This window comes from Erythrolamprus reginae, chromosome 1 (genome assembly GCF_031021105.1).
Source record: "Erythrolamprus reginae isolate rEryReg1 chromosome 1, rEryReg1.hap1, whole genome shotgun sequence".
Classification (NCBI taxonomy): Eukaryota; Metazoa; Chordata; class Lepidosauria; order Squamata; family Dipsadidae; genus Erythrolamprus; species Erythrolamprus reginae.
The window spans coordinates 79,121,487-79,140,772 of NC_091950.1; the positions used below are offsets into that span (position 1 = coordinate 79,121,487).

The 19,286-nt window shown below is 41.7% G+C and overlaps 1 protein-coding gene across 4 annotated transcripts in view; it reads right to left on the reverse strand.

Moving 5' to 3' along the window:
* DPH6 (diphthamine biosynthesis 6) overlaps nucleotides 1-19,286 on the reverse strand; it is a 277,224-nt gene that overhangs the window by 205,432 nt on the left and 52,506 nt on the right. For all 4 annotated transcript variants that reach the window (XM_070756244.1, XM_070756252.1, XM_070756261.1 and 1 more), the window contains 2 exons: nucleotides 11,310-11,383; nucleotides 8,751-8,869 (listed from right to left, as the gene is read on the reverse strand). In XM_070756244.1, coding sequence (XP_070612345.1) covers nucleotides 8,751-8,869; nucleotides 11,310-11,383 — 193 coding nt within the window. The remainder of the gene's footprint in view (nucleotides 1-8,750; nucleotides 8,870-11,309; nucleotides 11,384-19,286) is intronic.

Genomic DNA, 19,286 nt, shown 5'->3' on the forward strand with positions numbered 1-19,286 from the left:
GGGTCAATATCCTTCCTCGAATGTGATGCCCAGAACTGGATGCAATACTCTAAACACAGTCCAATCAATGCAGAATAAAGAGGAACAAAGAATTTGTTCATAGTTGATACTACAGTAATACCTCATGATACGAACTTAATTGGTGCAAGGAGGAGGTTCGTAAGACGAAAGGTTCGTAAGACGAAACATTGTTTCCCATAGGAAACAATGTAAAGTCAATTAATCCATGCAACAACAAAAAAACCCCGCAAAAAAAACGCTGCCGCCCGGCTGTCACCTTTTAAAACAGCCTGGGGGCTTCAGCGTTGGGAGGCTGCTGAGAAGCCCCCCGGCTGTTTTAAAAGGTGACAGCCGGGCGGCGGGGCTTCTCAGCGAAAGTTCAGGTTTTGGAGGCTGCTTTGAGGAGGCGGGGAAGCCTCTTGCAGCAGCTGCCACAGCCGCCAGCTTCCCCGCCGCTCGCCCGCCGAGGATGCTGACCAGCTGCCTCGCGGGGAAGCCGGGCAAGAGCGATCTTCTGCCGGCCATGGGCGAGCGGCGGGGAGTCGCCCATGGCCGGCAGAAGATCGCTCCTGCCCGGCTTCCCCGCGAGGCAGCAGGTCAGCAAGAGCGATCTTCTGCCGGCCATGGGCGACTCCCCACCGCTCGCCCATGGCCGGCAGAAGATCGCTCTTGCCCGGCTTCCCCACGAGGCTTCCCCCATCCTCGCCCGCCGCCCGCCCATCCAGAATGCTGACCTGATGCCTCACGGGGAAGCCGGGCAAGAGCGATCTTCTGCCGGCCATGGGTGACTCCCCGCTGCTCGCATTGGGGTGGGGGGGGCTGTCAGGACACCCCCCCCACCCCAGCACTTTGCATCCCGCCGGCTAAGAGCAATCGGGCAGCAGCTTCTGCCGGACACGGGTAATGAGCGGGACAGAGAAGCGTGGAGAATCAGGAGGCTCCTTTGGCGGCTGGAGGCTGCCTGGCTTTGTGTTTTTGGCTGGGGGAGGAAGCAGTAGGACCTTCCTAACTCCCTCCCCCCCCAGCCAAAACCCCAAAGCCTGTTTGCTGCCACACGATTTAGCCAGGACAGGAGCGAAGTGACGTGGAGGAATGGGGAGCTGAAACCGGGCGGTTTCCATCCATCCACGTCACTTCGCCGCTAAATCGTGTGGCAGCAAACATGCTTTGGGGGTTTGGCTGGGGGGGAGGGAGTTAGGAAGGTCCCCAAAGCATGTTTGCTGCCACACGATTTAGCGACGAAGGGACGTGAAGGGATGGAAAGCTGAAACAGCCCGGTTTCAGCTTTCCATCCATCCACGTCACTTCGCCGCTAAATCGTGTGGCAGCAAACATGCTTTGGGGGTTTGGCTGGGGGGGAGGGAGTTAGGAAGGTCCTACTTCTTCTCCCCCCCAGCCAAATCCCCAAAGCATGTTTGCTGCCACACGATTTAGCGGCGAAGGGACGTGAAGGGATGGAAAGCTGAAACAGCCCGGTTTCAGCTTTCCATCCATCCACGTCACTTCGCCGCTAAATCGTGTGGCAGCAAACATGCTTTGGGGGTTTGGCTGGGGGGGAGGGAGTTAGGAAGGTCCTACTTCTTCTCCCTCCCAGCCAAATCCCCAAAGCATGTTTGCTGCCACACGATTTAGCGGCGAAGGGACATGAAGGGATGGAAAGCTGAAAAATTCAGAATAAATCAGGAAGGGACTTCAGAGGTTTTACAGATTAACAGAGCTGGAAGGGACCTTGTAAGTTATCTAGTCCAGTGTTTTTCAACCAGTGTGCCGCGAGAACTAGTCAGGTGTGCCGCCAAGAAGAAAGCTCAGGTTCTGGTATCGCAACTTTTTGCGGAGAGAGAGAGAGAGAGTGAGAGTGAGAGAGAGAGAAAGAAAGCAAGAGAGAGAGAGAGAGAAAGAAAGAAAGAGAAAGAGAGAAAAGGAGAGGAAAGGAGAGAGAGAGAAAGAGAGAGAGAGAAAGAGAGAGAGAGAGAGAAATGAGCAAAAAGGGGAGGAAAAAAGAGAAACGAGAATGAGAGGAAAGAGAGAGAGAAGTGACTCTTGATTTAAAGCATATGATAAAAAGCACCCAAAGAATAAGAGAGAGAGAAAACCCAGCCCTCACCTGTTTTTGGAAATGGTTCAAGAGTGTGTATATACACACACACACACACACACATGGGTGGGGAGGAGACAGGGATGGAAAAAGAGAGGAGAGTGTCTTAGGGTGTAATTTTGTGTCATTTTGGTTGGTGGTGTGCCCCAGGATTTTGTAAATGTAAAAAATGTGCCGCGGCTCAAAAAAGGTTGAAAATCACTGATCTAGTCCAACCCCCAGCCCAAGCACACTCTACACCATTTCTGACAGATGGCAGTCCAATCTCTTCTTGAAAGCTTCCAGTGATAAAGCTCCCACAACTTCTGAAGGCAAGCTGTTCCGTTGGTTAATTGGTCTTACTGTCTGAAAATTTATCCTTATTTCCAATCTAGGACTACAAATTTTCACAAGTGTTGCTGTCAGTACAGTTCTCCCCATCCTATGCTTCATTTTTCCCCTATACATAACTTGTTAACCATTGGAAAGAAATACACTCCTATGAAAATGTAGGATTTTGCAATTGCCTCTGCTTATACGTCTTTTGCTGCTCTCTACCAATGTCTCAGCTGGTAAAGGTCTGCTAGATCTTGATTTATTCCAATAAAATGTTTGCTTATTTTACTGTGGTCTGTAAATCTGATAATCATATTTTATAACCCATCAGCCAAATCATTTACAAATATGTTGAACAGCACAGGGCCTAGAACCATAGTTCCCTCTAAGCTGAGCAGTGAGCAATCGCTCACTTAAAAATCATCATCAACTCAGAGTTTTCCAAACCTGCCCAGAAGCCGAGAGGGAAATTTTATTATTATTTCTGTGTCGCCCAGTCCCGAAGGGACTGCCGCTCAGACACTATACTTTTCTGCCCACCCCCCAAAGAAATTAGAGAGAACACTGCCTAGAACAGTACTGAGATGCCATGCAATGTATCTGTACAGAAAGTAATACAGTGATCCCCCGGTTATTGCGTCCCCGACCATTGCGAACAGGGTAATTTGCGAGTTTTGAACCCGGAAGTCAAAACACCATCTGCGCATGCGTGCCCTTTTTTTCTATGGGCACGCATGCGTAGATGGCGCCGGGCAGATCAGCTGCTGGGCGGCTTCCCTGGGTCTTCCCCCTCTTGCTGGCGGGAGGGCGAAGCCCCCCCCCAGCACCCGCTCACCCGCCCTTCGCCCTTCGCCCGGGAAGTTTGCCAGGAGTCAGCGGAGAACGGCGCACCTGTTTTAAAACGATCAGAGCCGGCCAGCTCCGATCGTTTTAAAACAGGCGCGCCGTTCTCCGCTGACTCCTAAAGCGGGGAAGTTCGCCAGGAGTCAGCGGAGAACGGCGCGCCTGTTTTAAAACGATCGGAGCCGGCCTGGGGGGGCTTTCCAGCAACCCCCGAGCCCCCAATCCGGGCTCGGGGGTTGCTGGAAAGCCCTCCCAGGCCGGCTGCGATGTTTTAAAACACGCCGCCGCTTCGCAGCTGTCTCCTGAAGCCGAACGCTAACTTCCGCGTTCGGCTTCAGGAGACAGCTGCGAAGCGGCGCGGGTGTTTTAAAATGTCGCCGCCGACATGGGGGGCTCGCTAGCACCCCCCCAAACCCGGGTTGGGGGTTCGGGGGGTGCTAGCGAGCCCCCCATGTCGGCGGCGACGTTTTAAAACACCCGCGCCGCTTTCCAATGAGTCCCGAAGACAAACGCGGAAGTTTGACGTTTGTCTTCGGGACTCAATGGAAAGCGGCGCGGGTGTTTTAAAACGTCGCCGCCGACATGGGGGGCTCGCTAGCACCCCCCGAACCCCCAACCCGGGTTAGGGGGGGTGCTAGCGAGCCCCCCATGTCGGCGGCGACGTTTTAAAACACCCGCGCCGCCCCCAATCTTCGGCTCCTCACTAGCGCTGCGGAAGTAAAAACACCATCTGCACATGCGCAGATGGTGTTTTTACTTCCGCAGCGCTACTTCGCGAAAACCCGCTCGTTGCGGGGGGTCCTGGAACGGAACCCTCGCAACGATCGGGGGATCACTGTATTTCCTGAATTTTAACCAATTTTCCCTTTTGGTTTAAGGTGCTGCCTCTTCTAATAGATTGGGGTTTTTTACTATATTGTCAACAGCCTGCCAGTTCATCTTAATTTGGGGTGCTACTAATAGAACATATTGGTTAAACACTCCAGTGTGAACAAAAAGGGGGTTTCTTGTCTCTCTCACTCTCTCTTAGCTTATTTGTTTATTATTATTTGGATTTATATGCCACCCCACTCCCAAAGGACTCTGAGTTCATTGGGATATACTGTAATGGCTTAACTTACAGAGGAGTTATAAACATTACTGTACACACAAAGCTGATTGAAAGGCCAAGCACAATCATTGTTTCATTGCTTATTTCTTTTAATAAATGGTAACTGAGATAAAACCTATTCACTGTAGATCAATCTCCTTATAAGAAACAGAACTTCCCAAATCCTTTAATGAAGTGAACTTCTGTACTATTATGAGGAAAAAGGGGTTACAACAAGATTTCTGATTAAGGAAAAGTAAGGGGGAAAAAAACCTCTCTGCCTCGTCTGAAATTCATCATCTGGAGATATTAATTTATAAGTGCCAACTGAAAAGAGTTTTCTGAAATTAATGTGTATTTACTTGTATAATTATATGTTGCCTACAATCTTACACCTTTCTACCAATGCTATTAAACTAATGGAAAATATAGCTATAGGAGCACGCCAGGGTTGATAAATGTCAGGCTCAAGTTACATATTCACTGATTTCTTTCACATCAGCGCAACATGCCATCTAATGTGCATTACTACTCAGCCTTTTAAATGGGTTATTCCAAACACATTTACTGCAATTTAGTTTAAAAGCAGCTTTGATTATTCATCTAAAAGTAAAATGGTAACCCATACCTTAACTTCTCTGCCATTCGATATGTTAAACAGCCATCATTCCTTAAACCTCGTTTAATAAAGCACATTGTTATTAAAGCACTATGGTATGCCCCCCGGAGCAGGGAAGCTCCATTAAATTTGCTTGTGTCTAATTGTTGCTGCCCTAGGCAGGTGAGAAATTTAGTCTGATAAGATCTTTCTTTCTACCTGTAGCCAAAAAAGAAAAAAAAGAGGCAGACATTTTTCTACCTAATTGCTATCTACAACTATTTATGGTATTTGTGCTCTGAAGAAAAAAAATTCCTCAGAATATTCTTTGTGTATCAGTAAGCACATCCTAACTTGTTCCAACCTAGTGAGATACAAAGACAAGTTTATCTTACTTAAGGGATGACACAGGTCACTGGCAAAATAGCCCCTGCAGTTATTTCTTCTGTCACTCAGAATCTGCTTATTTCTCTTCCCTCCCTATAAATTAAAAAAAACACCAATCCACAAAAGGAAGGATTTTGGATTGATAACTTGCATTTTGTAGAATTTGGGCCAAAGCATAAGAACATTCTAGAGACATTAATAGCCAAGTCTACACTAAACAACCCAACTGACTACAATTTGAAACTGAAAACAAAATTAATTAAAAAATATTTTTAAAGACATTCTTCTCCTGGTGGACCAGAGTTTACAGTTAGTAAAGTATTAAATGCTACATAATGAAAATAATGAAGCAAGTTTTAGAAAGCAGTAAAAATTCAACAGTATAATTTAACTTTTTTTAAATTTCCCAAGCAAAGAAACGTGTTTTATCTTCACACTAAAGGTTCACCAAGTCGGAACTAGCTGCACTTTCCTAGAATATTTCCAAAAATAGTCTTAACTAATTTCATAATTTTGGGGACAAATATGTAAAAGTTGGGCATGGAGGCCAAGAGGCAACAGTTATCCCCTTGGACTTGATATTATGTGATCCTGCCTAGTTGTCCTTTACTTTCATCTCATCTTCCAAGGCCACATTACACTTGGACATAGAACACTGTGGATAGAACACTGCTAAGGCAGCAAATGATGTATAAATGTAGGCTGCAAGTCTCAAAAGGAAATTCAGAAGCATCACAAAATATGTACTTGATCTCATACACAAGCTACAACCGTTTCATAGCTACTTCTAGAACATAAGAAATACTTGTCCACTAGGTGGTCACCATGTGAGGACTCCTATTAATTAAGTCACAGGATCCCAATCTCCAGGACATGGGGTGTGGCCTACTTGGAATTGGGCCACATGAGTGGCTGGCTGGAGTTTGTGCATGCTTGTATAACTCAACTTGCCTGAACAGCACACGTACATGGCAGCCCACCACTTGAGCAAGGCTTGTGTCAGCCTGGCACTGGCGGCCCAGTTCCCCTCTTTCTCCTCCAGCCAGGCTACCAAGCCATAAAGGTTGGAGACTGCTGAACTGACGAACCATAACCTGGTTATACTTTGCTTGGTTGTATAATGTATAATGTTATATAATATACTTATCATGTTTTTCAGAGTATAAGATGCACCTTTTTCCTTCCTAAAAGAGGCTGATAATTTGGCTATGTCTTATACTCAGAATGTAGCTTTTTCCTCCCCTCCACCAACCCTAACTAGCTGCTAACAATCTTCTCAGCTCTTACCTTGGAGGCTCTTTCATTGTTTCTCTCTGCAAAGAATGTTTTCCAAGCCCCAAGTCTTTACAGGGTTTATGCTCTAACTTGCTCCAAATAAGTTTCTTTCCAGCCCTAACCAGGTGCTAACAATGTCCCCAGCTCTTCCAAACTCTTTCATTGTTACTCTCTGCTAAGAATGTTTTCCAAACCCTGTCTTTGTAGTTCCCCCTCCCCCGCCATTGGTCTAACTTGCTCCAAATGTTCCTTTCCAGCCATAACCTGGTGCTAATAATGTTCCAAACTCTTACTGGCTTGCAAGCTTTCATTCTTAGTCTCTGCAAAGAATGTTTTCCAAGTCCTAAGTCTTTGCAGGGTTTTTGTCATTGCTCTACTTGCTCCAAATGTTTCTTTCCAGGTGCTACTGATGTTCCCAGGTCTTACTGGCTTGCAAGCTCTTTCACTGTTACTCTCTCGAATAAGGTGTTTTTTTTAAAAGCCCTACACAACCAGGGGATAAAATATTGTGTTGAAGCTGACCAGACTAAGGACGCTAGCCAGATGAATATCTGGTAGGCAGATTCTTTTCCCTATTTTTCTCTCCCAAAACTAAGGTGCATCTTATACTCCGAAAAATATGGTAGTTGCATAATGACTCTATTCCAATATATCTTAAAATAAAATGCTTTCTGTTTCTGAATCCAAAGTATTATCACAGATAATAGATTTATTCTTAAATAAAAAGCTAGAATTTGCTACAAAGCCTGTCACTTTTTAACAAGATATCAAGTCCTGCCAAGTGAATTAATTTGTAAATTGTGATTAAAGATAGATTTTTTTAAAAAAAAAAAATCTACTTAGTTTAAATGTTAGGAAAGCACTAAATAAATTTGGGATGGTCTTATTTTACTGTCCTTATCAGAAATGATATAAAAATAAAATGATTCTGAAGAAGTATTTTTCCTACCATTGATACTCCCAATAAATGAATTCCTATTTTAAACAAGGTAAATTATGATTTAATTCACACCAAAATTATACTGTGCACTTCATCAGAAATTTATTTTTAGTCACTCACGTAGAACAGATTCTTTCCTATTAGATTGGCCATTCTTTGGTCTAATGGGCCACAAACCCCTACTGACCCCAAAAGAAAATCCCCCTTTTTATCAAATTGTACACCCAAGATTTAGTTATCTAGTAATCTGATGTGAAATACTACAGAAAGGACTGCAATTCTGAAATGATGTACTGGCTATTAATCAATTTCTCATCAGTTTATGTAGTTAGAGAATCACATACCTTTCAGTAAGCCTAATGCTCTGCTTGGACTGATCTTAGTGGCCAAAGTATTTTCTACAATAGGTCAGTTCAATGTGAAAAATCACAATTTTGTCAATGAAACTCAATGTGGTGATTCTGGACTCCACTGAAATTTTCTCCTATGTACAATTTATTCTTTAAACTGAAAAACCTAACTGTCCTTAAATAATTTTTGAAATGGTAAATTAACTTTGCTGAATGCTATAATGGAGCCATGTACATTAAAAAAGTAACAGAGTAACATATGTAACTAAATCTGAATAGAACAGAATAGCCTGAATATAGAAAGGATAAATTAGGCTAGTAATAAATATATTTTCTTTATAATTTAGGATCTGACTATCTTAAGATAGAACAGGAAAATACCTCTTTGATCATGCAAAATCATTTATTGGTTGTTGTTACTAAAGTTTTTACTTAATTCTTTTCATTACAACCACCTATGATTTATAGTAATGCTGTTCCAAATTCTAGCATTTGTATAACTCTTATGAGCATAATGGAAATGATTATTCTAGAAATGGACTTTTTAAAAAAAAAACATACTCTCTGTACAAATGTAATGAAGAAAGTCAAAACGATTTTTCTTTACTTTTTTCACTAGCTGGTATTAAAAATATTTGAGTAGATCTAGTAATTGTTTAGACATAACATTGTGCAACTGAAATTCCATTCCTCATACAGATATATTTCATACTTCACTTACTCCTGATGCAGTTTTCTGCCCTTGAGTACATTTTAATTACAAAACAGATTAATACATTCCTGTGGCTGTTATGGTATTGATTGCTTATTGACAATGAAGATTCACCACAGTTACTACAGTTAGTTTGAATTCTTACCGATAGCTGCTACTTTTATTATTATAGCTTGAACTTTCAAGGATATAATTTCTCTCAGCAATGTGTCTTGATTCTGGCGCCACAGGTAGGCTAAAGGCTGCAAAGCAAGCCTTCTACAACTGTTCACAGAAAGAAAAGATGGATATGTCATTATTAGTAAACCCAGATCATTTGACTCTCTAAGCAATCTTGCTTAATTTAGACAATTACACTAGGTATACATTAGCAAAAATAAAGATAGCTAAATGCAACGCTGAATCCATACATTTCCCCTTGCAATGAATTTTTTCTGCTCCACACCTCCTATCCAATCTGTTGCTCAGGGCCCAATCTGTTCTGGAGCATCTCTCAACTTGCATAGCAGATGTAGAGGGCAACCATATAGATATTAAGCATTTATTCTTGCATCTACAAATGGATACATTATAGGATCCCATTTAAATAGTAACTATCCAGTGACAACACACTTCATCAAATACTTAAGGTCATTATAGCTCTTCTGTTAAATCAATTTTCACTGGCTTTTTTCCCATTTCCACCCACCCCTTTCAATCAGGGGCATCAGAAGATTAATAGGGAGACAATGCATTCCCTACCTGCTGAAAGAAATGGAGGAGAAAACCCCAAGTTAAGACCCAGCAATTGGTATTCAATTTGAAGAGGCCAAGAGTATTCCAGTTATTTTACCAGTGCTATATTGCCACAAAAAGAGCCTGCTTAAAATGCTACCTTTTAAAAACTGAAAACAGAAAAAAAAGGAGCAAAAAGAAGAGGAATATAAGGGGGTGATGAAAGAGTGGGTGGGGCGGCAGTAGCAGCAACATGAATGGATTGTGAGGGTGGCAAAGCTAATTGAAAGAGTAATCAGAAGCAAAGGAACAGAGGCAAAACAAATGCAGAGTTTCAGAGGAAAATAACAATGAAAGGCAAAGCTCTGAACAGATGCACTTTAGAATGGAATGGCACATTCAACCAGATACTTCTGCATCTAGAAATATGGATGTAATTCTTTCCTTCTTTAAAAGATAGGCATTATCCTTTCTCATCCCTGTAGCCGCATATTTCACTAGATTGACAAAGAAAAAAAAGCCTCCGGCAGACTCCTTCCTTGCTACCTAACTTCAGCGGAGTGAGGAGAAATGTATTTATTTGGGAATTTAGCCAAATGCCCTCTGGGGTTTCTTTTCTAGAAGTAAAGATTCTAGGCAAATGTTATGTGATTTCTGACTGACACGAACCTCTAGAGATTCAGTTTGCTAGGAGTGCTCATTACACATTTGATTAATTCAAGCAATGCTGCCTCGGTAATATGTAATAAGGTAACTACCTGGAATTTGGGAGTATCAATGGCTAGCCATTGATTTTTTTAAATCAACTTATTTGCTACATTGTGTGTTGCCCTTAAAGTTACAGGCATATGCAACAATTCTAAGGCAAGCAGAAATATTAGTTTGCACTATTCCAAAAAATTGGTTAGCTCCATGCTCAACTAGTAAGTTTTATAATAAAGTACAGCATCTGCAGTTCACTTGAATAACCATACATTATTCTATACTATTCTATCCCCTTCATTTTCCACAAACTTGTAAGTTGATATAGCTTTTTTCACATAACCAGGTCACCCATACAATGCATCAGACAAAATAGTGATATTATTATATATTTTATATGGCTAATCTGGAATACCAAAGAAATATCAGAATGTCATGCAATTAATTCCAACTGTCTAAAATAAAATGAACAAGACAAAAAACATTGCAGCATTTCAGGACCAAGTCAAAAGTTGCTAATTAGATCTTAAAATAATAGTGTAAGAAGATAAGTTTCATATGTTATTTTCAAGTAATAAAAAGATTTCAAGTAATAATAAATATTTCCAAGCAGTTCACATACATTCATAGTATCACAAAAGAAAATGTAATTTGGGACCACTGCGTCAATATTATTTACACAAGTTTAACTTAAACATTGAAGTTGTCCCTCTGATGTATTCCTAGGCATTTGTTCAGAACTTTATATTACAACACTAAAACTGACTGAGTAGAGTTTGAAGTTACAAGAAGGAAATTTTCCTGCAATATGACAATTTTAGGTTTCACAATTTACAAGCCATCCAAATGGCAGTTGTATGTAGCAATTGGAGATGAAATAAATACAGGTGTCAATAGATTACAAAAGGATTGTTTTCATATTTATTTTATCAAAATATCCCTATTTAGAGTTATGGAGGTAAATGTATTAGTTTTCTTTCAACTCTTACGTGTTTAGATAAATTACTGCAAGGTTTAATAGGAACATATGTGCTTCAGTTCATGAAATCTATATTGCTATAAAACAAAAGCCCATAGAAGATAGGAAACATAGCATATTTTCCCTTTCTTGACAAGATTCCCATTTTTAAGAGTTCAAGCTTTTTGATTTGATAATTATATGTTTAGCTTCATGTAGACATAAAAGCAATAATGTTTCTGATCTAGCCCACACCACAGAAATCAATAGCTCTGTGGCCATGTATGACATGTTGCCCTTACACTGTAAGCAATGTCTTATTTTACTTACACATTTTCCACGCGGACTCGTTGATAATCTGAAAGAATGGCCCCTACTGAAACAGCTTCTACCCCTTCCTTATCCTGCAAAACATTAATATATATATATACATGCATTAAAATAAACTTGCAAAGCAGTAACAAAAAAATTATTCGGTACATAAATCAGTGCAGCACTGAATGAAGGATGCAAAGGTCTGCCAGGAGACCAAAAAATCATTGGGCTTTTATACACACACTGATTACATGCAAGCAGATCACAGGTGAGGCTGGTTACCCTTAATAGCCATTCACACAATGACCTGTGTGCATGTTATCAGGCCAAAATCACCAATCAAAAGTATGTAAACTGTTGATCAGGGCCATTTGGATAGTTTCTATTGTCCCTATGATTGAAAAAGAATAACACAGTTGATTGGTAATACATGCTTGATAATACTTCAGCCAAACACTTACCATGAGTGGCAGGAAGATGTTATCATTCATATCATTCCCCTGGGGGGGGGAACTATTGACCCCCTCGAAGAGGGTCCGCAACTTGGGCGTCCTCCTCGATCCACAGCTGACATTAGAACACCATCTTTCGGCTGTGGCGAGGGGGGAGTTTGCCCAGGTTCGCCTGGTGCACTAGTTGCGGCCCTATCTGGACCAAGAGTCACTGCGGGACCCAGGGGAAAAGCCTTCTCTGTGGCGGCTCTGGCCCTCTGGAATCAGCTCCCCCCAGAGATTAGGACTGCCCCCACCCTCCTTGCCTTCCGCAAACTCTTGAAACCCCACCTATGTCGCCAGGCATGTGTGTGTGCTTGTGTGCACGCATGCATCTTTGGATCTGGATAACATTTTATAGTACTTCTTATTATGTTACATATTATATAGAATAATTTGAGAATTACAGTATGCCTGTAAAATTCTATTTAACATATTACTGAGATATTTTTTATCAGGTATTCCAAATCTAAGATTTTCAAACATTTGTTATACATGACCTATTGTGCAAAATATCTAAACTGGCATTATTTCACTTATAAACTGTAGAGCTATTCAGCAAATAACCCTGTATAATTATGGTTTGTGACTTAATTAGTAACTTCATTTTGTTCTTATAAGAAATCTCAAGCAAAATTAGAGGGGGATCCTCATTCAACAATACACTGAGGATTTGTTAGAATTTATAACAGTGGCAAACTGTTCTAATGCAGTAAATATGACCTCTCCTTGACCTTAGAGCCATTGCAGCATCCCACAAGCACACAATTGCAATCTGTAATCTTCCCTGCCAACTTCCAACAAGCAAAGTTAGTGGGGAAGCCAATAGGAATTAGGAAGTTGTACTCATGTGGGGCCCCGCTTAACAACCTGCATGGACCTCACTTAACAAAAGCAAGTGGGATTGCTGGAAGTACTGTCAATAAGTGGTATGTTATGTGGCTTTTTTTAAATTAATGAGGACTACCTATAATGAGAATTGAGCCTTAAATGGATGCATCTTCCACTATTTCTAAAAGGCGCTACTTGTTTTGTGAACTCTAGGGACAAGTATATGATACTATTGCCATGTTTTGGAAAGATATCTTCCTTTCCATTATTGCTATGAAATGTGAATTCCTATCAGTTCACCAAAGTGTACAAAACTGATATACTAGAGTTAAAGCTTTAATGCAAAATAAATGTTAAAAATTGTACAATTAATCATTCTCCTTTAGCACGAGGACAAATATCACCAAAGCATGAGGTTAATTTTCCCATTCAATCAGAAAGCAACATTGGTGTTCAAAGATTAGAAAATAATGCCAGCAAGATATGGAAACCATACAAAGATGAATAAAAGTATTCATAGTATTAAACAACCAGAATATGCAGTCATTAACAAAACAGAGCAACAGGGAATTTGGGAAGGACCCAGATTTAATTTACCCTGTATATAGTCAAGCTATGGAACTTGTCACCACAAAAATAGTGATAATTATAACATTCAGAGAGATTATGCTACTAATGGCTATTAATCTTATTGGTACCTGGGGAATTGCTCTATCTTGGCTATAAGCTTCCCATAAATATCTGTTATAATACTTTAGGAACAGAATGCAGGGCCACCTAAGTATATTAACTGATTCAGCAGGATTTTCCCATTATTATATTTCAACTATATAAACCATTATTTATTTATTTATTTATTTATTTATTTATTTATTTATTTATTTATTTATTTATTTGATTAATTAATTAATTAGATTTGTATTGCCGGAGGTGTGTATACTTTTCATTGTAATTTGTATCCTTCAAATCTCCCACCACCCTTTTTACAATCTGGTAAGTAGGGAAGATCCTTTCTGAGTTTACTTCTCTGCCCATTATTTAGCTGTGGGCTATGCTCTCTCTTACATGACCAATCCCGCAGACTTAAATTATATTGCAAAAAAAGCAACCAACAAGTGCATCTGTCTTGGAACTATGAAAATGCATCTCACATTCTCCTTTGTCGGCTATGAAACAACTGAAATAGTAGGCGATGTAATGCAAGGCCAGCACAAGGGAAAATGCATAATTATGAGTGATTTCTTTAGAGAAATGGAGCCACTTGCTACAGTCAAATAATTTTCTAATTAAAAGCTAATTTAAAGGAAGAACATCTCTGAGAATATAAATATCAGGGTTGTGCTCCTGTGGCTATCCAGCAGAAATGTTTTCACTACATACATACCTTCACATTTTTTGCTGTGAGATAATCTTTGAAGCAGTTATGCAAAGCCTTTGGGAGGACATTCTATCTTAGCAAATTCAAGAAACAGTTTGAAGGGCCATTATGACGCACACTTGCACATGGTTCACATCACATCAATGCTAATTTTTCTCACTCTGAAAAGAAAATCTATTTTTTACATGGCATGTCCTATAACAGTGATGGTGAACCTTTTTCCCCTTGGGTGCCGAAAAAGCATGTGTGCACTATTGTGCATGTGTGAGTGCCCACACCCATAATTCATTGCCTGGAGAGGGCAAAAACAGCTTCTCCCACCCCACCCAGAGGCCCTCTGGAGGCCAGAAATGGCCTGTTTCCCAACTTCTGGTGGGCCCAGTAGGCTTGTGTTTCATCCTCCCCAGGCTCCAAAGGGGACAGTAGGCACGCTGGTGCACTTATGCACGCCTCTTACTGAACTCTTTGGAATCAGGTGAGGTCAACAGTGGATAGTCTAAGAGTAAAGTTTCGGGGATTAGGTTAACTAAATATAATTTGAATGCAACATTTGTAAGTTTCAAAAGTACAAAGTTAATATTCAGCAATAAATCCATTTTTATCCACAATGGAAGAAAGGAAGTACAGTGATCTCTCGGTTAGCGCGGGGGTTACGTTCCAAGACCTCCCGCGCTAACCGATTTCCGCGTTATATTGGATGCGGAAGTAAAACCACCATCTGCGCATGTGCGCCATTTTTTTCATGGCCGCACATGCGCAGATGGTGGAGTTTGCGTGTGGGTGGCGGGGAAGACCAAGGGAAGATTCCTTCAGCCGCCCAACAGCTGATCTGCTCCGCAGCGCGGAAGCAGCGAGGAGCCGAAGATGGGGTAAAGGCAAAGGGGAAACCCCATCTTCGGCTCCTCGCTGCTGCCGCGCTGCGGAGCGGATCAGGTGTTGGGCGGCTGAAGGAACCTTCCCTTGGTCTTCCCGCCAGATCACTTGCCGCTTGCCGCTTGCCAGTCCACACACGCCCCCCTGGATGAGCGGCCCCGCATGGCCCCAGCGCCGGACTCCGTTGCCGAACGCCGAAACCGGAAGGGGCGAGGTGGGGGAGAACGGGAGGCTCAGCATTCCGTCAGTCGCAGCGCTGGCTGTCAACTTTTCTTTTTAGCACTGGGGAGGCAAGTCAGCTCCTGCCCAGTTTTAAAAAGAAAAGTTGACAGCCAGCGCTGCGGCTGACGGAATGCTGAGCTTCCCGTTCTCTCTCCGCCCCCTCGCCCCTTCGCCCCCCTTTGTTCCTAGGAGAAGTGCTGGTGAGGAGCAGAAGGTCTGTCTTGCCTCAATCCCCAGCACTTCTCCTAGGAACACAGGGAGGCGAAGGGGCGAGGGGGGGGGAGAGAAAACAGGAGGCTCAGCATTCCGTCAGTCGCAGCGCTGGCTGTCAACTTTTCTTTTTAGCACTGGGGAGGCAAGTCAGCTCCTGCCCAGTTTTAAAAAGAAAAGTTGACAGCCAGCGCTGCGGCTGACGGAATGCTGAGCTTCCCGTTCTCTCTCCGCCCCCTCGCCCCCCTTTGTTCCTAGGAGAAGTGCTGGTGAGGAGCAGAAGGTCTGTCTTGCCTCAATCCCCAGCACTTCTCCTAGGAACACAGGGAGGCGAAGGGGCGAGGGGGGGGGGAGAGAAAACGGGAGGCTCAGCATTCCATCAGTCGCAGCGCTGGCTGTCAACTTTTCTTTTTAGCACTGGGGAGGCAAGTCAGCTCCTGCCCAGTTTTAAAAAGAAAAGTTGACAGCCAGCGATTGTTCCGCTGCCGCCAGCATGGCCTGGCTGGCAGCGGAAGATGTAACGGAGCCCACGGGGGATTCGCCTTCCTCCCACCCGCAGCCGAGACTGATCGTGGGCTCCTTCGCAACCTCGGAGAGCTTCCAGGGCATGAAAGCTCACGAAAACCAGGAAGCTCTCCGAGATTGCGAAGGAGCCCACGATCAGTCGGCTGCCGGCGGGAGGAAAGCGAATGCCACGGGGCTGGGCTCGGCTCCCCCCTCGGCTCCCCCCCTTACCAGCCCCGCCGCGGAAGGCTCCATTCTGTTCCCTGCCGGCCCGATTGAGCGGCCGGTGGTCTCCATTCAGGGAACAGACGTCCACCCCCTCCTCGGAGTCCCCGGCACCCAGCGTCCCCACGCCGCCTCCACCTCCCGGTAATGCGTCCGACCTCTGCCTCTCTCTTTCTCTCTCATATACCACGCCGGCAACAGGGAGAGAAAGAGAGAGAGAACTAGCGTGGACTTATTTTTTATTTTTTAATATTTTATTTTTTTAATTAATATTTTTTGAAAAACCGCGTTGCAGCGTTTCGCGCTAATCGAGAACGCGCAAATCGAGGGATCACTGTATTCACTTTACATGTCATCAGATAAAGAACAGATACTCCTCAATTTACAACAGTTTGTTTAGTGATCATTCAGAGTTAAAACAGCTTTGAACAAAGTGACCTATGACCATTTTTCAGTTATGACCTTTGCAGCGTTGCCAGGGTCACATGATCAAAATTCAGATGCCTGGCAACTGACACGTATTTATGGCGGTTGCTATATTCTGGAATCATGTGATCCTCTTTTGCAACCATCGGACAAGCAAAATCAATGGGACAGCTAGATTCACTTAATCAGTGTTACTAATTTAACAATTGCAATGATTCAATTAACAACTGTGTCCAAAAATGTCATAAAATGAGACAACATTCACTTAAAAAATGTGAAATTTACTTAACAAAATTCACTTAACAACAGAAATGTTGGGCTCCATTTCGGAGTGAGGAGCATATAAATGCAACAAACAAACAAACAAATTGGAGTCGAAATTCGAGGACTACCTGTATTATTTCTTAACTTATTTTAATCTGATGTTATTTATTCCTGCCATGAAATTCTGAACTTTCTCTGTATTCCCCTTTCCTAAGACAGAGTGAAAAGTAAGGACAAGGGCGAATTCTGTCTCTTCAAATGTACATTAATGACAAATGAAATTCTCATTAACCAAGAAAAAAAAAGCCTACAGCTATATTGATTTCAGAGAAAGTCCGCGGTGTGTACAACAATGAGAGGGACTGCTTCAGGTAGCTAGGACTTTACTTAACAAGTTCCCTTGCCTTTTAGCCTTGGTAAGAAAGAAAACGCTTAGAGTGCAAGAGAATTCCCAAGTCACTGGAAGACTCAGGTATCAGCAAGCCTGTCCCTAGAGGGGAAAGAAAAAGCAAGAAGAAATGTAAGAAGGGTCACACAAGAAAGCAAAAAATAATAATATTTTTTTTGCTATAGGGAGACTTGGCTTTTGAAGAGGCAGAAATGGAGATTAAGAACGGCAGCACAATCAAATGGGCTTTGACAAATGCAACATAATGAGCCACCAAAGTTCTCATATTATTTGTGTAGCACGAGCAGCAGTATTTTGATGGCGAATTCACTAGTAGGAATCTTTCAAAGCTTCTTTCTTTAAATATTGTTGAATAGACAAGAAATAAAATTCTACTTCCTGTTCTATTCAAAGGGGAAATACATGCCATCCATACTATATATAATACACATTGAACATCACAAATCATATTAATTCTTAAACACCAGAACAATGTTCTTTTAGAACTGAATTTTCAAAAATATATGACACAATTTGTGCTATTTCTTAAACTTTTGCTTCCTCTGAAAGCTCCAGGGTTCTTTTTTTTAAATATACTTTGTTTTGTTTCGTTTAACATTACAGTATTTTTATACCACCTCAATTACACTGGGCATGACCATAGCAGCTGTCACACAGGAGTTACAATTTGTTGATATCATGTGATATCACTAACCTCTCTTTGTCCCCCTGTGGATACCTATAGTCATATATCCTGTATATTGTTTTCTGACATAACGCTCTGAGTTCTCAGGAAGTGATTTTCTATGGTTGAGATTGGAGAGTGCACATCACAGTCCAAAAGGTTTGTTTTTTACTCATCCCTTCTTCCAAATATAGGTCTTATATTCCCTTCAAAGCAGTCCTTAAAGTCTGAAGAACGACTGTGAATGAGCTTCAATATGCAAATGGTAACATAGCTAGAATTAGAAGTCTATAGTTTCTAAGGAGTCCAGGAAAGGTATCATTTAATAATTAAGTACAGATGGAACAAAGGTTTTACCTGCTGCATTGTGGTCTATTTGATGCTGTCTATAGTTTTATTTGATTAGAGCACTTGTCTGAGCAGCAGTATATCAATTGTTAAAAGTTGTAACTATCACTTAAACTCACATTTGTGTAACACTTATTGAGAAAAATGAAAAGTGAAAGATACAGTTGCTAGATCAACCACAAAGAATTCTGTGGATTCTAGATGAACAAATTAATCTTTGATTTATGATATGTGTGTGAGAGAAATAAACACATACATACAGTATCTTAGAGCCACCATCATGTTCAATTTGGCCTACAAGCCTCATGGTAGCCAGTACAGCAATCTTAGGACCGGGGTAACTCCATATGATGGGTTCCCCAATTGTCAGTTTGGCTGCTTCATCTTGAACTAGCTTGCAAAATATAGTGCAAAAATGCATGGCTTTTTACTGGTACTTTCTGATATCAAAAAACTAATTTGACAGATTTGGTTAGTCAGACCTGAATGGGAGCTCAACAAGGAATACAACACCAAAAGATTTTTTATAAACATGACAGCAAGAAGTAAAATACTTCCTTCTGTTGCCAAGAAATCTTTATAGAAATGTCCATGAAATCACTGACAGTGACTAGAGTTTGTATTTTTATTTTCCATATTCTTGATAAGCTTTTCCTCCCAAGCTTTGCTTACAAGATGTCAACATTTTTCCAAGCACAGACGTATATTTCCTTATATCATGATCCTTCAGCCCCTTCACAGATGAAGGTTATTTTTCCTGAACATATTAATGTGACTCTTTGAAGGTGGCCGTAGAAGCCTTCTATTCTATGTCAAGATAGTGCATAACAACATATCACCTTCTTGTTTTTAAGCAGGAATTTGACAGTAAGTTCAAACTTTCGTGAAGAGGCAACATAAATTGATTTCAACTACAGTATACTGTACAGTTATCCCTGGACTCATGACTGGTGATTTAGCAACCATTCAAAATCACAATAGATTTTTACTGGGATATTTAACAACTCAGTTCTAAAGTTCCAATGGCTTGCATTTAAAGTTTCCCTTGGTCATGTTTTATATTTTTGCCAAAAATCTACACTTTCAATTTTTAGCAAACCCCATCCATAGTGAATGACTGGTTTTCTTAATGACTGCCAAAAAAAAT